This window comes from Natator depressus, chromosome 4 (assembly GCF_965152275.1).
Source record: "Natator depressus isolate rNatDep1 chromosome 4, rNatDep2.hap1, whole genome shotgun sequence".
In the NCBI taxonomy this organism is placed as follows: Eukaryota; Metazoa; Chordata; order Testudines; family Cheloniidae; genus Natator; species Natator depressus.
In genome coordinates, this window is record NC_134237.1 from 69181850 (window position 1) to 69202682 (window position 20833).

The 20833-nt window shown below is 41.9% G+C and overlaps 1 protein-coding gene across 1 annotated transcript in view; it reads right to left on the minus strand.

Moving 5' to 3' along the window:
• Nucleotides 1-9230: 9230 nt before the first annotated feature.
• The window catches only part of SH3RF1 (SH3 domain containing ring finger 1), a 157272-nt gene continuing 145669 nt past the window's right edge, over nucleotides 9231-20833 (minus strand). Inside the window, exon 12 of the mRNA XM_074951138.1 lies at nucleotides 9231-12230. Coding sequence (XP_074807239.1) covers nucleotides 12062-12230 — 169 coding nt within the window. The 3' untranslated portion in view covers nucleotides 9231-12061. The remainder of the gene's footprint in view (nucleotides 12231-20833) is intronic.

Sequence of the window (20833 nt, forward strand, 5' to 3'; positions counted from 1 at the left end):
CTTAGTAGGTTCTTCTTTGGCCCCCTCACCAAAATATTTGGAGTGCTTCACTATCGCTAGTGAATTTATCCTCACATGACTCCTGTGAGGTACGGAACGGGAAGAGCTATTATCCCCATTTTACGGATGGGGTACTAAGGCCGGAGCTTGGGCTCTGAAGCCTGGGGGTGGGGAAGGTTTCATAGCCCAAGCTTCAGCCTGAGTAGGAATGTCTACACACCTATTTGCGAGGTGCGTGCTGTGTGCGAGCCTGTGTCTGTAGACCCTGGCTCTGAGACTTGCTGCTGTGGATTTACTTTTGCAGTGTAGACATACCCTTAGGCACAAACACCATCCCCCAGTTTCTAGGGCACCAGGTGGTTAGCTAGGGTGTTCATGCCTCTCCTTTTTGTTAAGCTTTTAAATTATGTATCTTTTTGTGCATTGGAAAAAGGCTCTCACAAAGGGTTGGTCTCCAAATAGCCTGAAGAAAGACTTTACTTATATTGTCTCACTGAAGACGACTTACTTATGCCATCCTTATAAGGAAGTTACACTGCATGTTGCCTATGGGACTCCAGTGATTCATGAATTATTGAAGTCAGATGCTTTGAATGACCTATAGGGAGTAGAGGTTCTCTATGTTCCACAGTACTAGAGATTAAAAACTGGATATAGCCACAAAGAACCACTTTTGATAAGGAGTAATAAATTGCCAGCTTTTCCTGATCCCATTATATTTAAGAGAGAGCAAGACTGCCTGGTACCAAATGGGGGAGTAGGGCAAAAACCTTTAAACTTTTATTTATATTTAAACATTTTAGAGTTCGAGTTCTTCAGTTTTTATGAAAATCTCATCCAGCTGGAATAAGAAATCTGACCTAGGGCATGTCCCTCATTGGGGAATACATAGAAGGTCACCACTTTAAAGTGATTCAGCTGCTGACTCATCTCCTCTCCCATGTGTGCACAGATATACCATGAGAAAATCGTGCAGTAACTAACCACAAGACAGCTGTGGGTTAGCAGCAGCTAGCAAACCAGATGCCACTCTGCAATTTTGGACTTGCACATACATGGTTTTGATTGAAACACGACCAAGTCTCCCATGTGTCACTGGATACTGCTAAATGCCCTTACCTTTGATCTACAGCCTTCCCTATGCTAGTAGGAAAAATATGATCCTCAAGAAAAGGATAACACAGCCCTAACCCATGCTTTTATTTTTCCAATTATATGAAAAGTTATCAGGTCTTTTTTCAGATGTCTAGGAAATGTTTGTTGAACTATGGTTAAGCTTGGATGCTTATTACCTTAGTGATTCCTCTAGTTTAAGGATGACACACAGTAGTGGAATAGGGCAGGGAAGCCTGAACTGTCCCTGTGTATGCTGCCATTTCTCTACTTAAGTTAGAACAGCAGCTCATGCAGACCAATCAAACCCAGTTTAAACCATCTGAGGTTCATCCATGCTGAATCATAGTTCAACAGACTTTTCCTAGACATTTTTTTACAGTGGCTTAAAACTGACAGTGATCGTGTAAAGGAGGAGGTGCAGGCTGGTCATCTCACTCTCAATCCCAGTGAACAGTCAGGGCTCAGGGTTAACATTATTGCAACTTGTTAGCATAGTTTGATGACTTAATGATTCTGAAGGCTGGACCAAGACAAAACATTTTTAGAAAGTATTTATACAGCTCAAGGTGGCTAATGAGAATTTTTAAAATGTTTACTATGCTCCAGTCTCAGAAAGCATTTGTGGGCTTCTGAGCCACTCACGCTACTGAAGTCCATGGATGCTAATGCTGTAGCAAGAGAAATGATGCTGAAGGAAGATCTTATGTAAGTGGACTCCCAGACTCCTATGCCCTCATCTGTGAATTCCCATATGCAATGAACAGGCTGGGAAGAACCTTTGATTCTACTTCTCAGAGGTTGTTTTTAGAGATATATCCAATAAATAAAATAAAAGTAATAAAGAAGAGATATGAGCAGATGGAGAGGTAGATTTGAGACTCATGAACAGAGAGGTACTAATGGACTATAAAAACAGATGAGGTCACCTGGTGAGGAAAGAGTGCTCTTATGTGATCTTGGAACACATTGGGTTGGGCAAAATTTGGAACTGTGGCTCCTAGGTGGTTATGGAATCCTGCAGCAGATAGGGAAGAAAAGCTTCCTCTATGTATGAGGAACAGCGGTGGGTGTTATTTACTGTAGGCTGAGCCCAAAGATAGACAGTCCATCATCCATAGTCCATGACTATGCCATAAATAACCACTATAGTCGCTACAGTCACTTATTTTAAAATCCTCATGATAGCTGACAGGAAATTAACTATAACAAAATCACATTCACAAGTAATGCTAAGAGTTTAATTAACCACAAAAACTGGAAAACTCAGTGCTGAGATTTTCATTCCATCTTCAATCTGACACGCTGTGTTTAAGTAGTACAGGAAGTTCTCCAAACAGCATGTGATCTTCTCTTAATCAAGTGCTGCATTGCCATGACTATGAAAGAAAGCTACAGCAGCTACCTTATTTCTGACTTTCCTGACTTTAGGGAGATCATTGAATGTACATTAAATAAGAAAACTAAATTCACCTGTAAAACTTGGTCTGTTATACTAGGATAGTTATGTAAAGTTTCACCCTCTCCTGACATCCTTAAATGCCATCTACAAAGGAAATAATTTTAAGGCTTGTGTTTTTATTTGCACAAAAAATGAAGTTAGAGATTTATTAAGCACTAGTGAGCCAAATATGTTCCTAATTCAATATTACACAGCAAGGGCTTGCTTTTGCTTCAACTTCAACAGAAAAGAAAAACTTAACATGAATTTTACATCCACTCTAAGGCCTAATTCCATATTCTTTGCCCTGGTCTACACTAGGAGTTGAGGTCGAATTTAGCAGCATTAAATCAATTTAACCCTGCACCCGTCCACACGACAAAGCCCTTTTTTTCCGACTTAAAGGGCTCTTAAAATCAATTTCCTTACTCCACCCCTGACAAGGGGATTAGCGCTGAAATCGACCTTGCTGGGTCGAATTTGGGGTATTGTGGACACAATTAGATGGTATTAGCCTCCGGGAGCTATGCCAGAGTGCTCCATTGTGACCGCTCTGGACAGCACTCTCATCTCAGATGCACTGGCCAGGTAGACAGGAAAAGGTCCACGAACTTTTGAATTTCAATTTCCTGTTTGGCCAGCGGGGCAAGCTGCAGGTGACCATGCAGAGCTCATCAGCAGAGGTGACCATGATGGAGTCCCAGAATCGCAAAAGAGCTCCAGCATGGACTGAACGGGAGGTACGGGATCTGATCGCTATATTGGGAGAGGAATCAGGGCTATCAGAACTACGTTCCAGTTTTCAAAATGCCAAAATGTTTGTCAAACTCTCCCAGGGCATGAAGGACAGAGGCCATAACAGGGACCCGAAACAGTGCCGTGTGAAACTTAAGGAGCTGAGGCAAGCTTACCAGAAAACCAGAGGGGCAAACGGCCGCTCCCGGTCAGAGCCCTAAACATGCCGCTTCTATGATGAGCTGCATGCCATTTTAGGGGGTTCAGCCACGACTACCCTAGCCGTGTTGTTTGACTCCTTCAATGGAGCTGGAGGCAACACGGAAGCAGGTTTTGGGGACGAGGAAGATGATGATGGTGAGGTTGTAGATAGCTCACAGCGAGCAAGCAGAGAAACCGGTTTTCCCGACAGCCAGGAACTGTTTCTCATCCTGGACCTGGAGCCAGTATCCCCTGAACCCACCCAAGGCTGCCTCCCAGACCCGGAGAAGGGACCTCTGGTGAGTGTACCTTTTAAAATACTATACATGGTTTAAAAGCAAGCATGTTTAATGATTAATTTGCCCTGGCATTCGCGGCTCTCCTGGATGTACCCCCAAAGCCTTTGCAAAAGGTTTCTCGGGAGGGCAGCCTTATTCCATCCACCATGATAGGACACTTTACCACTCCAGGCCAGTAGCATGTACTCGGGCATCATTGTAGAACAAAGCATTGAAGTGTATGTTTGCTGGCGTTCAAACAACATCCTTTCTTTATCTCTCTGTGTTATCCTCAGGAGAGTGATATTATTAACGGTCACCTGGTTGAAACAGGGTGCTTTTCTTAAGGGGACATTCAGAGGTGCCCGTTCCTGCTGGGCTGTTTGCCTGTGGCTGAACAGAAATGTTCCCCGCTGTTAGCCACGGGGAGGGTGGAGGGGCTAGCCACGCGCTGGGGGAGGCAAAATGCGACATGGAACGAAAGCACATGTGCTATGTATGTAATGTTAACAGCAAGGTTTACCATGAAAGAGTGTACCCATTGTTCTATAAAATGTGTCTTTTTAAATACCGTCCCTTTTTTTTTCTCCACCAGCTGCATGTGTTTCAAGGACCACAGGATCTTCTCCCTCCCAGAGGCTAGCGAATATCAGAAGGCGAAAAAAAACGCACTCGCGCTGAAATGTTCTCTGAGCTCATGCTGTCCTCTCACACTGACAGAGCACAGATGAATGCATGGAGGCAGACAATGTCAGAGTGCAGGAAAGCACAAAATGACCGGGAGGAGAGGTGGCGGGCTGAAGAGAGGGCTGAAGCTGAAAGGTGGCGGCAGCGTGATGAGGGGAGGCAGGACTCAATGCTGAGGCTGCTGGAGGATCAAACTAATATGCTCCAGCGTATGGCTGTGCTGCAGGAAAGGCAGCAGGAGCACAGACTGCCGCTACAGCCCCTGTGTAACCAACCGCCCTCCTCCCCAAGTTTCATAGCCTCCTCACCCAGATGCCCAAGAACACAGTGGGAGGGGCCTCCAGCCACTCCACCCCAGAAGATTGCCCAAGCAACAGAAGGCTGGCATTCAATAAGTTTTAAAGTTTTAAACTTTTAAAGTGCTACGTGGCCTTGTCCTTCCCTCCTCCACCATCCCTCCTGGTGCTTCGCTCCTCCACCACCCCTCTTGGGCTACCTTGGTAGTTATCCCCCTAATTGTGTGATGAATTAATAAAAAATGCATGAATGTGAAGCAACAATGATTTTATTGCCTCTGCAAGTGGTGATGAAGAGAGGAGGGGAGGGTGGTTAGCTTACAGGGAAGTAGAGTGAACCAAGGGACGGGGGATTTCATCAAGGAGAAACAAACAGAACTTTCACACCGTAGCCTGGCCAGTCATGAAACTGGTTTTCAAAGCTTCTCTGATGCGCACCGTGCCCTCCTGTGCTCTTCTAACCGCCCTGGTGTCTGGCTGTGCATAACCAGCAGCCAGGCGATTTGCCTCAACCTCCCACCCCACCATAAATGTCACCCCCTTACTCTCACAGATATTGTGGAGCGCACAGCAAGCAGGAATAACAGTGGGAATATTGGTTTTGCTGAGGTCTAACCGAGTCAGTAAACTGCGCCAGCGTGCTTTTAAACATCCAAATGCATATTCTACCACCATTCTGCACTTGCTCAGCCTGTAGCTGAACAGCTCCTGACTACTGTCCAGGCTGCCTGTGTATGGCTTCATAAGCCATGGCATTAAGGCGTAGGCTGGGTCCCCAAGGATAACTATAGGCATTTCAACATCCCCAAAGGTTATTTTCTGGTCTGGGAATAAAGTCCCTTCCTGCAGCTTTTGAAACAGACCAGAGTTCCTGAAGATGCCAGCGTCATGTACTTTTTCCGGCCATCCCACGTTGATGTTGGTGAAACGTCCCTTGTGATCCACCAGTGCTTGCAGCACTATTGAAAAGTACCCCTTGCGGTTTATGTACTCGCCGGCTTGGTGCTCCGGTGCCAAGATAGGGATATGGGTTCCGTCTATGGCCCCACCACAGTTAGGGAATGCCACTGCAGCAAAGCCATCTACTATGACCTGCACATTTCCCAGGGTCACTACCCTTGATATCAGCAGATCTTTGATTGCGTTGGCTACTTGCATCACAGCAGCCCCCACAGTAGATTTGCCCACTCCAAATTGATTCCCAACTGACTGGTAGCTGTCTGGCGTTGCAAGCTTCCACAGGGCTATCGCCACTCGCTTCTCAACTGTGAGGGCTACTCTCATCTTGGTATTATTGCGCCTCAGGGCAGGGGAAAGCAAGTCACAAAGTTCCATGAAAGTGCCCTTATGCATGCAAAAGTTTTGCAGCCACTGGAAATTGTCCCAGACCTGCAACACTATGCGGTCCCACGAGTCTGTGCTTGTTTCCCGAGCCCAGAATCGGCGTTCCACCACATGAACCTTCCCCATTAGCACCATGATGCCCACATTGCCAGGGCCCGTGCTTTGAGAGAAGTCTGTGTCCATGTCCTCAACACTCTTGTCACCGCGCTGACGTCGCCTACTTGCCCGGTTTCGCTTTGCCAGGTTCTGGTGTTGCATATACTGCTGGATAATGCGCGTGGTGTTTAATATGCTCCTAATTGCCAAAGTGATCTGAGTGGGCTCCATGCTTGCCGTGGTATGGCGTCTGCACAGAAAAAAGGCGCAGAACGACTGTCTGCCATTACCCTGATAGAGGGAGGGGCGACTGATGACATGGCTTACAGGGAATTAAAATCAACAAAGGGGGTGGCTTTGCGAGAAACTGAATGGCCCCCTCAAGGGTAGAACTCAAAACCTCAAGGATAGAACTCTAAACTGGGTTTAGCAGGCCGTTGATTTCACGGAGGGAGGGAGGAGAAAATGAATACAAAACAAATCTGGTCTATTTCTTGTTTTGAGCAACTTCATCTATCTTTATAAATCTTGCTGGCAGCAGACTGTGCAGTACGACCGCTAGCCATCATCATCTCCTGGGTGCTCGGCTGAAGACGGTGCAGTATGACTACTGGCCATCATCTTCTGCTGACTGCTGATTAAAAGACAGTGCACTGCCGGTAGGACTCAATCACCATGATACGAAACTTAAAAGGGAAATGACCTGGCTGAGTCACTCCCATGTTTGCTCAGGCGTCCCTGACCTCATCGAGGTCGGTTAAAAGAGCACCCAGGACTACGTTGACGACGGCTACCAGTCATACTGCACTGTCTGCTGCCAAAAGTCAATAAACTGCTGCTGTGTAGCAATGCAGTACCGCGTCTGCCAGCACCCAGGAGACATACGGTGACAGTTAGCTAAGCGGGCTCCATGCTTGCCGTGGTATGGCGTCTGCACAGGTAACTCAAGAAAAAAGGCACAAAATGATTGTCTGCCCTTGCTTTCATGGAAGGAGGGAAGGAAGGGGGGCCTGAGGATATGTACCCAGAACCACCCGCGACAATGTTTTAGCCCCATCAGGCACTGGGATGTCTACCCAGAATTCAAATGGGAGGCGGAGACTGCGGGAACTGTGGGATAGCTACCCACAGTGCAATGCTCCTGAAGTCGACTGTTGCCTCGGTACTGTGGACACACTCCGCCGACTACATGCACTTAGAGCATTTGTGTGGGGACACACAAAATCGACTGTATAAAAACGCTTTCTACAAAACCAACTTCTATAAATTCGACCTAATTTCGTAGTGTAGACATACCCTTTTTGGTGATATAAATTAAGGAGGACTTTTTTCTTTATTAAAAAAATAGAGGCCATGGCTGGAGTTGATTACAACACACAAACCAAACACAAACCCTAGTCTGTGCCCACTTATTGCATGCCCCAATTCGTTTGGTTTATTTATCGTTTGAACTAATGTGGTATAATTTGCCTCTCATGTTCAAATTATGCAAATATGGTGGGGATCCACAGTAACTTATCAAACGCACCGGGGAGAAAGGAACTTGTTTTTCTAAGACTAATCAATTTATAATAAAAAGAATAGACAATATCTCAATTTGGTTCCAGTGCAAAGAAATCAAACAGAAAGACAGTACCCTATGTAGTACAGCTCCCATATGGATCATGGTACTTACATGGGAAGCAATATCCAAATATCTCAGAACAGCACTCTGAAACCCTCAAAGGTAAAAAGGAGCACTCATCATGAGTGAAGTCAAAGTGAACTGTTTGACGTTAGGCAAGGCAATTTGGTCACCCTGAGACTACTCTGCATAAAAGAGAAGGAAAACAAAAAATGCTTATACAAAAGCATCAGACCATTGTAGATTATGATACAGTTATTGCTGCAGTCAAAGGTAGGGCAGGCATATTGTTACTCTGTGGCATCGAGAGAAGACATCTCAGTGTAAAGCTTTGTGCTACACCACAGCCAGACAGTGGGTTTGTATTGCACTTTGTTCAAGGAAATGCATACCATAAAATAGGATCTCCCCTTCCCTTTACCTTCTCGTCCTTCAAGCCATCCCTAAAACTGGGGTCCCCATCTCATGTTCTCTTCTAGCCCCTTCCCATTTGTGGCAAAACCATCCCATCGTGCCTCTCTTCCCTCTTCTCTACTCATTCCTTCTCTCCCTTTTCTCAACCAGTCTCTTGCCATTTTACATTTAAACATTCTCCTTTCCTGTCTACCCTGAATATAAAACAATCCCTCTCAATCGGCCTAAAGTGTATATTACATTTTAAGAGTTGTATGGCTATTGAGTCATGTAAGCAGAATTAGCAGTAACTATTAAATATGGGTTGAAATTCCATCCCATGTTTCCATCCCATGTAATTATCTGTACATTTTCAATGTCCAAAGGGCAGAACAGCATGCAAGGTAAACATTTGTCAAGTTGGGTGGGGAGATATTTACAGACAAAATTAGAAAGTGCGTGTATAAGGTCAGATTAAGACACTCAGAGCTGAATAGACTACTGGTGAAGAGTGTGCATTGATTTCACTGAGTTGCACCTATTTACACCAGTGATTAATATTGCCCTGACGGTAAACAACATTCACTTCTCTGTAATAACACTGTGGTGATAAATTCATAACAAAGCAGATAAATTACATTATTTTGTCAATATGATTTGGGTACATAATTTCTTCAAATGCCTCTAAAAATGGAGAGATATGCTGGTCTGACCTCCCTCATTCACACATACACAAAACAATGTTAACTTCCTCTTTTCTTGTGGTTTTAGACACTGAATTTTGCAATAAAGTCCAAAAGAATTCCTGCTGTTGTAATCTGAAAATAACTATCCAAATGTACCAGACACTTATCCTTCCAGGGAAACACTTTATTATTCATATGTACCTGATGATATTCTGCCAGTCCTAAACTGATGTAATTATACATGTTCAGCTTGGCATAGAAATCTTTTTGTGGTGAGATTGCTCACAGAATCATTGATATGGAAAAGATCAGTCAGGTCATCTAATCCTCCCTGCTGCTACTACATTATATTTTTCTGACCTTCCCCTTGAAATGCATCTTATGGTATTTGAATATTTTTTTTCTTTATAAACACACACATCCTCCTGTGAATTCTGAAATTAAGTTTTGTTAGTTTTATTTGTAAACTTGTTATAAGTAATTTCTATTAATTTTTGCATACGCTTTCTGCTTAAGATGTTTGCTAAGAAAATATTTATTAGGAATAGGAGCTTAACACAATAAATCAATACTTAACATTTCCTGGACCACAAAGATAGACATAAAATATTTTACAAAAATTCTTTATGGAATTACACAAAACAAATGCACAGGGTTTGTCTGTTTTTACACTGACTTAATCCCAAAAAACAAAAACCAACCCTACAAAGATCACAAGAAAGGCATGATAAACTGCATTTTAAATCGTTGTTGCACTGCTGTATAACAAGCCCTTCTTACAAAACATTAATTTAGTGTCTTTAAAAAGTCAATAGAAAATGTATTTAATCTAACAGAACTATTAACAGCTGATATTTTAACTGACTTTACACCTTGAAACCTTATGAATAGAGGTACTTTAGTCACAAAGTATGGAGAGTAGAGAGCTAGAAAAAAATGTTTTTTTTTAAACCTTTAGTAGTCTTTTTTTTTTAAATATAAAATGCACTAATTTCCCAAAATAAGAATATTTTGACACATTAGTGTCAATTTATGCTGATGAAAGCTGATGACAGCTTCTTTCTAACTAAAGTTCATTTCACAAAACCTTAATATATTACATGAATATTCAAGTAAATTATTTAAAATATTTTAAAAGCAGAAGAACTGAATTGTACAGTGTTTCATACAGATGGTTAGCTTAGGAATGATGTCATTTCCAGCTATATATATATATATAGATATTTATTTTTAAGACCATCATGACACTACCTGATATTGCAAGAAATTCTTACCGTTAATGTTTATTATTCTTCCATTTGTAATTCTTAAAATTAAATTTTCAGTTGCATTTTAATCAGAAGTTATGCCAATGACTTAATTCATCACCAGCTAGTATATTCCTCTTTCTGTGTGTTGCACAACATTACAATCACACTACTGGCCCCACTTTGTGAGATGCTGAACATCCTCAACTTCCATTGACTTTTATGGAAATTGATGGTGCTTAGTACCTTGCAAGTGAGAGCAATGAAACCATTATAATTAAGCAATGTAAAAAAGACAAGCTCGGCTGGATGCTGTGGGTTCCCCAGCATCAAACCTCTCACAAAACCCGCAAAGAGTAAAAGTAGTGTTCTTCTTGCAGGATGTCTTCTTTACACCTATCACCTGGAGTGATTTAAAAATGTTTTATTACTGACTCAAACACTGGATACCTACTGTGTTGAGAGTGAGTCACTCACTAGTCTTGGTCAGTGGTTTTGGACTACAACAGAATTCTGGTTTACTTAATATCCCCTGCAATGGGTAAATTCCAGAGCAAAATAACCCACAACAGGAAATTGGAATGAAAAATACAAACCATGCACAGTTTACATTACTGTGAGACTTCAGTAATACATGCAAGACAATGAAAAAGTCAGAATGTATCAAAGTAGCAATGGTTAAAAATTTAGCGAAGTTTTCACAGTGTCTCTTCACAACTTTTTACTTTAACACAAGTGCATCACTTACCATCACTATTGCTCAAACATTTTAAAACGTCTCCTGGCCATGCAAATCACTTTGAAAAGAAAACAAAGCAAATTAAATTTCTTAGGCATTTTTAGACATTGAATACAACTTGAATTTTACTCAAATTTTCAACCCTAGGAAATAAGTTGCTGTTATCAAACTAGGAGTTTCAGAGTAGCAGCTGTGTTAGTCTGTATTCGCAAAAAGAAAAGGAGTACTTGTGGCACCTTAGAGACTAACAAATTTATTTGAGCATAAGCTTTCAATTTGTTCTACTGTTGTGCTTTAACATTCTTTTTATCTCAGTTATATCCTGACAGTACTAAATGCCCAAAGAACTAGCCAAATATGCAAAGTTAAACTTTGTTCAGCTATCCAAATTCTTGAACAAACAGAAGCTACAGGGAATTTCTTATTGGCATCCTCTCAATTTCTTCCTTCCCATCCTTCAGACTGTTGAGGTTTATTCAGTTGCACTGTTATGCCTTTGCCTTCCAGAAATGTTACACTGCTTGGGCAGTTATTAAGAAGCAGAATTAGACTCAAGAACAACTGATATATTCTGTCCTAAGGAAAAAAACCACACAATTCCATTTTTTCCCAGTTTGCAATTTCAGTTTGACATCAACATCATCACCACAACTCAACATTAACCCATAAAACAAAGACTAATTCCACTGTCATACACAGTGGGGGAAAAAGTCAGGAGGAAAAATGGGAGGCTCTGTGTCAGAGATAATCACTCACTCAAAAGGAGAGAATCCAGCTTCCCCTTAGCTAACATTTCATAAATTAATAATTTGTTAAAATCATAAATCACAAGAATTTAGCTATTACACAAAATTCAAGTTTTAAAGAAAGAATAAATTAGTTACAGCCTTGTAAACAATTGTTCATTTGTGTAACATCTTTGAAGGAAAAAGAGTTCCCCTGTATAATAAATGAGACAGTACAAGGCACACATTACACTTAAGAATCCAATGTGATAAAAATAGCAGATGCCTTCAACATCTTTGTTTGCTTTCAATTGTGCTATAGAACACTGGAGAAATATATATAATTTTGTTTATATTACTGTCATTTGAAAGACTTCCATGACTGCACTCTTTCTGCTAATATATTTGTGCTATTTTATAGTGTAGTGTGATTTGCATCTGTTGAAAAGGATCTTCTCAGATGTTTTCTACAAAGCTGCCAGGGAAAAGGCCAGTTTTTCCATTTCGTTGCAGTGTGCCTTTGAACCAGCCATCCTCACGTTTTTTGTGTACAAAAACAATGTCCCCTTCCTTAAGTTCAAGTTCTGCTTCACTCTGAGGGGGATAGGAGACCACGACCCTGTATCTGTACAATAAAAAGGCATTTTAGTTTAGGATTTTTACAGAATGTTGTACTGTTTACAAAAAAGTTCCCATACATGTTATTAGAATGGGAGGCTTCCTGGAACTAGTTACAGAGCTCATAAGAACTGAAAAATAAATGTATCCTGGACAGAAAATAACAGAAGAATGTTAACATAAGGAATCCAAGTCAAATGTATATAAAATACCTCTTATGGTCTTTCATTAAGATCCCTGTAAAAATATATGATGGTTATGGCACACAATGGGAAAGAAATGTAAACACATTTTTGGATATATATGTGCTGTCTTCTTCCAGCTACACTGACTTAACAATAATCAGACTTCAAGATTGCACAGCAGTAACTGTACTTCATTTCCCAATTGCATGATTATGTGGTGGCATATTTTAAAAGAGTAACTAACAAGACATGTACTTGCGTGCATGTTTATTATTTTTGTCTTTCTAGATTATAAGATCTTCAGAGTAAGAAGTGTGGTACCTTATTTGTTTAGACAGTGCCTAGCATGTTTTGGGGCTACTGTAACACAAATAATAAATAACTACTGTACATAACGTGTAGATCAGCATTTTCCTTTGGCATCTGGACTGTTGAAGAAAAAAAACATTTTCTTCAAATACCATAAGAAAAAGCTCTTTCCAGTTATCTCACTGTAATATAAAATTAATCCTCTTACACTCACAAGCTACATACCAAAATTAAACACAGTTCCTAAAACTCACTTTCTCCCAAATCTGTTTTAAGCACATATAGGTCCATTCAGTCATCTTTGGCTATGTCTATACTTCACATCACTGACAGCGGCATGCAGCATACATAAGGTGACCATATTTCCTAAAATAAAAACGGGACACCCCCCCAAGTGTCACAGTATAACTGTCCCCCATCATGGGGATCCATGGGTAAGCAGTTTAGCATTGCATGTTGCTAGCGCTTGTATAAGTGGTAAAATGTATTGTGGGAAGGGTTGCAGGTGTGAGTGTGGAGTGAAAGTTTCCTTTGCAGGTTACAAGAGGCTGTAGAGGGAGGAAAGGAGAAGGGAATGGGTTAACTTGACGCTCCAGCTAGGTCCCAAGATAAGGCGCTGACTCCAGCCCAAGGCCACAGCACACAACCGACTCTCGGCTGCCTGCCAAGAAAGACGGGGGCCTGGATTCCAACACCGACCAGCCGTGAGAAAGGAGGATTCAGCTGAACAGAACTGCAGGAGCTGCGAAAACTAGTGAGACAGTGAAGGCCAGCAAGGAGGAAAACCACAGTGTTGCGTCCCTGAAGCTGGTGTGTTTTGGGAAAGCTGAGGAAGCCACGGAAGGCCGGTTTAGACTGGTACAAAGAGTACAGGGAACAGAGATCCCTAAATGGAATGCCCCCAAAAGACCCCAGGACTTAAAACCCTCCTGAGAGCTGAAGCAAACTGGAGATCAACAGCAGACCCTGGACGGCCTGTGCACAGGACAGAACTCTCGTCCACCCTTCCCCCTATTCTTTTGATGTTACACCCAGGCTTGGCCAGCTTCAGGTTGTGCGTGTGAGAGTATGAAAGTGGGTTAGGGCGCAGGCAATAATGCTTTCTTTCTTCCGCTGAGTGACATGGGGAGCCCCAGCACTCACCACCGTTATTTTATTAATAAAACTTTAGAACTTAGTCACTTGGTGTGCTCCTTCATCTCTTCCCCTAACGATCCTGCGGCCTCAGCCTGATCACCTGACGCCCCAGGCAGATTGGTAACATAAATCTGTCACATTTTTGGTGGAGAATGGTGCGGGGTGGGGGCAGGAGCTATGGAGCTCACCAACTGGTCTGCCCTTGGTATTTCATGTTTGCTCTGCCCGGCATGGTTGGTATTTCATGTTGAGGATTTTAGGATTAAAGGTGTGCCCCACCCTCAGTCATAGCATGACTGAGAAATGGAGGGCAGTTTAGCATTCCTCTCTCCACCCTGGTCAGCAGGGGAAGGGTGCAGGTGGGTCTACTACCCCTGTCCGTAGAAGTGCTGGGCAATAGGAGGAGGGCTTAGAGACCCTCGCTCGAAGAGCAAGGAAAAATCCTCGGTGCATACACCCTCAGTTGTAGCATGACTGAGCATAAGAGGAGAATTTAGGGTTTCTCGTTCTGCCCAAGAAGGGTTTTGGATTTGGTGTATGGACCCTCGGTGGTAGAGGACCGAGTAATACGGAGGGAGGCTTAGGGTCTCTCCCTCCAGCCCAAGGGGGTGAACATTGTAAATCCCGATGTTGGCGTGGGCAACGTGAAATTTCAAGTGACTAGAAAAACCTTAAGAGCTGTACTAACGGATTGTAACAAAAGAGTTACAAAGGTAAAAGAGATTCATAAAGAAATATGTTCTGGCAGTGTTTTCTATATGAGACCCAACTCTGAAGGATATAGGAGTGTGGGCAAATAGTGGTAGCACCTGTGTACGAAATGTTTAAAAGGAAGCAATCCAAAGATGATACTTTGTTCAAAAGATTACTCCTTTTAAACAGATCTTGCTCTGTTAAACCAAACTCGGAAGGATATAGGAGTTTGGGCAGTGTAGTATTTCTTGTGAGTGATATTGTGGTGATTTCACAATTTTGAAAGAAACGTTTAAGGAAAAGGACCAGGAGGGGTGGGAGCTAATTAAGGAGCCCACCCTCCTTGCTAAATTGGTAGTGGAACAAACCCTGTGCCCAAGGAAAGGGACGGCGCAGTGAAGAAAACAGGATCGGGCCCAGACAAGCAGGCAGGCAACAGATAAAAAAATTGGAAAACAGGTTGGAAGCCCTGAGGGCATAGTGAAAGGAGTAAGTGCAAACATGGGGAATTCAGATCCCTGAAATAGTACTTGGAATGGTGAAATCTGAGTTGATGGACATGTCATTTTGGGAGATAAGCAAGTGATTTAAGGAAAGAAAGTGAGAAGTTAACTCTGCAGAGGCTGGAGGGAATTAAGCAATTGAACGTTGTAACAGTGTTAAAAAGGAAAAGTGTTATAGAAAGAAAATTCTTGGTTTCTTTGCAGCCATTCTGAAGGTAAAATGGGCCCTCTTCCAAAGGAATGTCTGTAAATAATCCAGACAAAAAAATTATCTAATTGAAATCATTTGACTATGGACAATTTAGTCAAATTTGCTAAAAGAATATAAGGGGGTTCTATTGGAACTTAACTGCCCCAAATGTATAAAGGGATTGTAATCTCCTTCCCCCCTCCCAGGCTCCATGTCTCATGCTACCCGCGGCTGGGGCTGCCCGCCCCCAAGCTCCAAGCTACCTGTGGCTGGGGCTGAGCCCTATGCTGCCTGGGGCTGGAGCTGACTCCTGAGCCCTGCTGCCACTTTGCATCACCGCCCCCCCACCCAACGTTCCTCTGCGCCCCTCCAGGGCGGCGTGCCCAACTTTCTTGGTAAACTGGGCATTTGTTTGTTTGTTCTTGTCAACTGATCGGTTGGGAAGAGCAAACGGGATGCCCATTTGTGTCAAAAGAGTCAGGATGGCCAGGACAGAGCTTAAAAATGGGATTGTCCCGGCCGAAATGGGACGTATGGCCACCCTAAGCATACTTGTAGCTACACGCTGCAGTGAAAGGCAGGGTACATCCATATTGCAGAGTGTAGCTACATAAGTCAGTGAAAGGCTCTGGCAGAAAGCAGACAGCAGGGGAGGGCTCCCGCAGGGTGTGGGTGCAGGCAACAGGACACTACACTGCTAAAAACAGCACTGTAGACAAGGAGGTATGGTTTGGGCAAGTAGAGAATCAATCATGTAGGGTATGTTATCAGTTACTTACCCACAACCTTCTTACTCTACTTGCCTAAAAAATACCACAGGTTTATGCATTACCTTTCACTTCTGTCAACTTGGGTTCAAATCCTGGCTTATGACACTGTAACCCAGGAACCCTCTTGCTGCCAACTGGCAGAGAGCACAGGGATGCGTAGAGTTTTACTGGCATCCCCTGGTTTGGATATATGCATAATAATTCACTAAAGGGTGGCATGTGAGGTCTTTACTGAGAGCCAGCAGCCTATTGGTCATGATAATAATTGCAAAATGTACGTAGAGATAATATTTAAGCAGTTGTGTCTATATTGAAAATTATGTTCTTAAGGCAGGTAATCAGATTATCTCCCTGTCTGGCCATTGTGTATTGTGTCCCCCAGTGCATGCCCTACTTGCACTCTGAGACAAATGCTGATTAAGAGATTGCAAAATCTACAAGAAAGGAATATACCGGGAAAAAAACAACCTACAGGGGGAGTACTTGTGGCACTTTAGAGACTAACCAATTTATTTGAGCATGAGCTTTCATGAGCTACAGCTCACTTCATCGGATGCATACTGTGGAAACTGCAGAAGACATTATATACACAGAGACCATGAAACAATACCTCTCTGTGTATATAATGTCTTCTGCAGTTTCCACAGTATGCATCCGATGAAGTGAGCTGTTGCTCACGAAAGCTCATGCTCAAACAAATTGGTTAGTCTCTAAGGTGCCACAAGTACTCCTTTTCTTTTTGCGAATACAGACTAACACGGCTGTTACTCTGAAACCTACAGGGGGCGTCCTGCTTCTGAACAACAACGATGGATTGTTTGTAAATATATACGGTGCAAACAGGAACCCTGGATTAGGGCTGTCAGTTAACTCATGCGATTAACTAAAAAAAAATGAATCGCCATTACTCACAGTTTTAATTGCACTATTAAACAATAGAATACCAATTAAAATTTATTAAATATTTTGGATGTTTTTCTACATTTTGTATTCTGTGTTGTAACTGAAATCAAAGCATATATTATTCTTGATTACATATATTTGCACTGTAAAAGATAAACAAAACAAATAGTATATTTTTCAATTCACCTCATACAAGTATTGTTGTGCAATCTCTGTGTGGTGAAAGTACAACTTACAAATGTAGATTTGTGCTGTTGTTACATTTACAGGAGATAATACTGCACTCTTCTTATTTACAATATCACCAGAAAGTGAGAACAGGCATTTGCATGGCACTTTTGTAGCCAGCATTGCAAGGTATTTACATGCTAGATATGCTAAACATTTGTATGCCCCTTCATGCTTCGGCCATCATTCCAGAGGACATGCTTCCATTCTGATGATGCTTGTTAAAAAAAATAACGTGTTAATTAAATTTGTGACCGAACTCCTTGGGGAGAGAATTCTATGTCCCCTGCTCTGTTTTACCCACACTCTGTCATATATTTCCTGTTATAGCAGTCTCGGATGATGACCCAGCACATGTTGTTCATTTTAAGAACACTTTCACTGCAGATTTGACAAAACGCAAAGAAGGTACTAATCTGAGATAGCTATAGTACTTGACCCAAGGTTTAAGAATCTGGAGTGCCTTCCAAAATCTGAGAGTGATGAGGTGTGATGCATGCTTTCAAAAATATTAAAAGAGCAACACTCCGATGAGGAAACTACAGAACCCGAACCACCAAAAAAGAAAATCAACCTTCTGCTGGTAGCATCTAACTGAGATGATGAAAATGAACATGCATCGATCTGCACTGCTTTGGACTATTATCGAGCAGAACCCATCATCAGCATGGATGCATGTCCCCTAGAATGGTGGTTGAAGCATGAAGGGATATATGAATCTTTAGTGGATCTGGAACGTAAATATCTTGCGATGCCGCTATAATGGTGCCATGAGAACACCTGTTCTCAATTTCAGGTGACATTGTAAACAAGAAGTGGGCAGCATTATCTCCTGCAAATGTAAACAAACTTGTTTGTCTGAGCGATTGGCTGAACAAGAAGTAGGACTGAGTGGACTTGCAGGCTCTAAAGCTTCACACTGTTTTATTTTTGAATGTAGTTATTTATTGTACATAATTCTACATTTGTAAGTTCAACTTTCATGATAAAGAGATTGCACTACAGTACTTGTATTAGGTGAATTGAAAAATACTATTTATTTTGTTTTTTTACAGTGTACGTACTTGTAATAAAAAATAAAGTGAGCACTGTACACTTTGTATTCTGTGTTGTAATTGAAATGAATATATTTGAAAATGTAGAAAACATCCAAAAATATTTAAATAAATGGTATTCTATTATTAACAGTGTGATTAATCACAATTAATTTTTTTAATCGCTTGACAGCCGTACCCTGGATCTTTCACCAAGGAGGCAAACTGAGAGTGTGACTTGTCCCATGAACAGAAGATCACAGCCAAGCCTGGCTGTAAAATGCTGTAAAGACTTTGGGTGTGCATTGCTCTGTAAGACAAGAAAGTATCTAGTTAAGTAACTCTAGGTTCTAGAATGTGTGTTATGATTCTATTTTACATGTAATCATTTTTTCCAATACATCTACGTGTTATCACTTGAATCTCTATACCTATAACTTTTATTTGTTTTCATCATGAACGTATCTAAGTGTTGTGAGTTAGACTGTGGTGTGAGGTGTAACTGGTATGCTGGGGTGCATTGCTTCTTGGAAGCAGCAAATCTGTAACTACTATAAGGCTTAGTCTACACTAGCAACTTATGTCAGTATAACTACGTCGCTCAGAACTGTAGAAAATCCACATCCCTGAGCGACACAGTTATACCAACTTAACTCCTGGTGTAGACAGCTTTATGCTGATGGGAGGGCTTCTCCCATTGACATAGCTACCACCTCTTGGGGACGTGGAATTATCTATGCCAACAGGAGAAGCCCTCCTGTTGGTGTATGTAGCATTTACAGCTTTTTAAGTGTAGACAAGCCATGAGTGTCAACAGGGGCTGAACACTCTGGGGTGTCTAGACACTCAGAGGGCTCAGGGGTTGGAATGTTCCTAGTACTAATCTGTATAGAGATAGTGGGGCCTGTGTAGGCCTAGAGGGGTGGGCTTGTGTTGTCTGTGGCCAGTGACGCTAGGGAGCTGACCCTCACCAGGCAGTCAAGGACTCCTCATGCTAAGGGCAGGTGGTCGTGAGGTACTTCACAACCCTGGGTACTCTTAGGAAGCGCCACAGACATAACAAGAGAACATTTGTTTATGGACACATTTCAAATTAAATATTTAATTGCCTATGAAATACTTGTTAACTTTTAAGACTTCTTTATGTCCAACTACACTGTGTCAGCTGGTTCACCCCATCAGTTCATTGTCAATTCCTTGAAGAAATTAATTACATTTGTCAAGCATGATCACCCCTTTGGAAAAGTATGTCTAATTTAATGTGTTTGAACCTTTTCAAGTGTTGCCCTAATGCCTGTCCCTGTTCAGTAACTCTAAAATCTTTCCCAGTCTGAAAGCCAGAGTTACAGGTGTGGAAGTGGAAAAAGGGATAAAGGGATTTGGACGCAGACATCCTAGTTTTCTTAGGAAAAGAGCAAGAGTCAGGCTAACTCTATCTCTAATAACGCAAGACTTTAAGGCAGGGCCTGGGCGAGTGGAAAAAACTGTAAGAGATGCTGCTTTGACCTTGTGTTAGATAAGAAAGGAACACAGACTGTAGCAGGAACTGCTGAGGAAAGTAAGATATCAGGAAGGAATATGTATATTCAAGACATGGCTGTTGATCATTATTGTATGCAACAAAAGGTATGAATGCTTGCCCTGATTATTTATCTGGCGAAGATCTGCCTAAGGATGGGGGACCCCCTCTCCGACAGCAGTCTTCCCTTGCAATTGCTCGTAATAAAAGTGTCTCTGACTTGTTGCTGACAAATGCAGAGTGAGGACTTGTCTTCTTCCACACAGGTCTATGGTACCCTAGGTCTCCACTGATCCCTTTTTAAATTATGGCTGTTATATTAGTTTGCGTCCAGCCTGTGAGTATCTCTTCTGTTGTGAATGAAGGGTCTGATGTGTTTTAGTTTGTTCTCTACTATCATTAGAATTTTGGAAATGAGCAATCTGGTCCTGGGACCTGACTTAATTTGCTCTTTAAACACTGTCCCCTGCTTCCCTTCCCAACCCATTTCTTTGTTAAATTTCCCTAAGCGGATCGGGAAAAAAAAAAGAAGGAAAGGAAATGTATCTGTTTCTGGAATGTTGTCTTCATTCTCTTAATTAGGCAATAATGAAAAATCTTTTAAACTTCCCAGAAATATGCAACTTGTCACACATTTCCCCTCAACGTCCTTAAAAGGGCTTGTTCCATTTCACAGTCTTCATGGCACTTAGTATTTGTGAAATATTTTTGTGTCTTCAGTTTTTTCTGTCCTCTTTTCATCTGCAATATTGACATTCCTGATCTTTTCTAAATCTCTAAGGCCAGCATCATAAGAAAAATAGATATATTTCTTGTATCTTTTCTCTCTACCGCCCAATTTATTGCTATGTTTCATTAGCCATAAAACACGAGTCTACCTCCAAGCTAACTGTACCAGATTTTTTGGCAATATTATCTGTACTCCTCTGTTTTCTGAATCAGTAATCTTATATCCAAATAGATAAAGGTCCCACCCTCTCACATGCAGGAAAACAGAAGGACAAAGATGATATTGCTATTAGAAGTTAACGTCATGCAAATTTATTAAGCTTTATTTTCAATTCCCACCAACTGAGGCCAAAATCTTGGTTCTGCTAATTATCTGACACCCCTTCATGGCTCACCCCTGCCCCACTGTC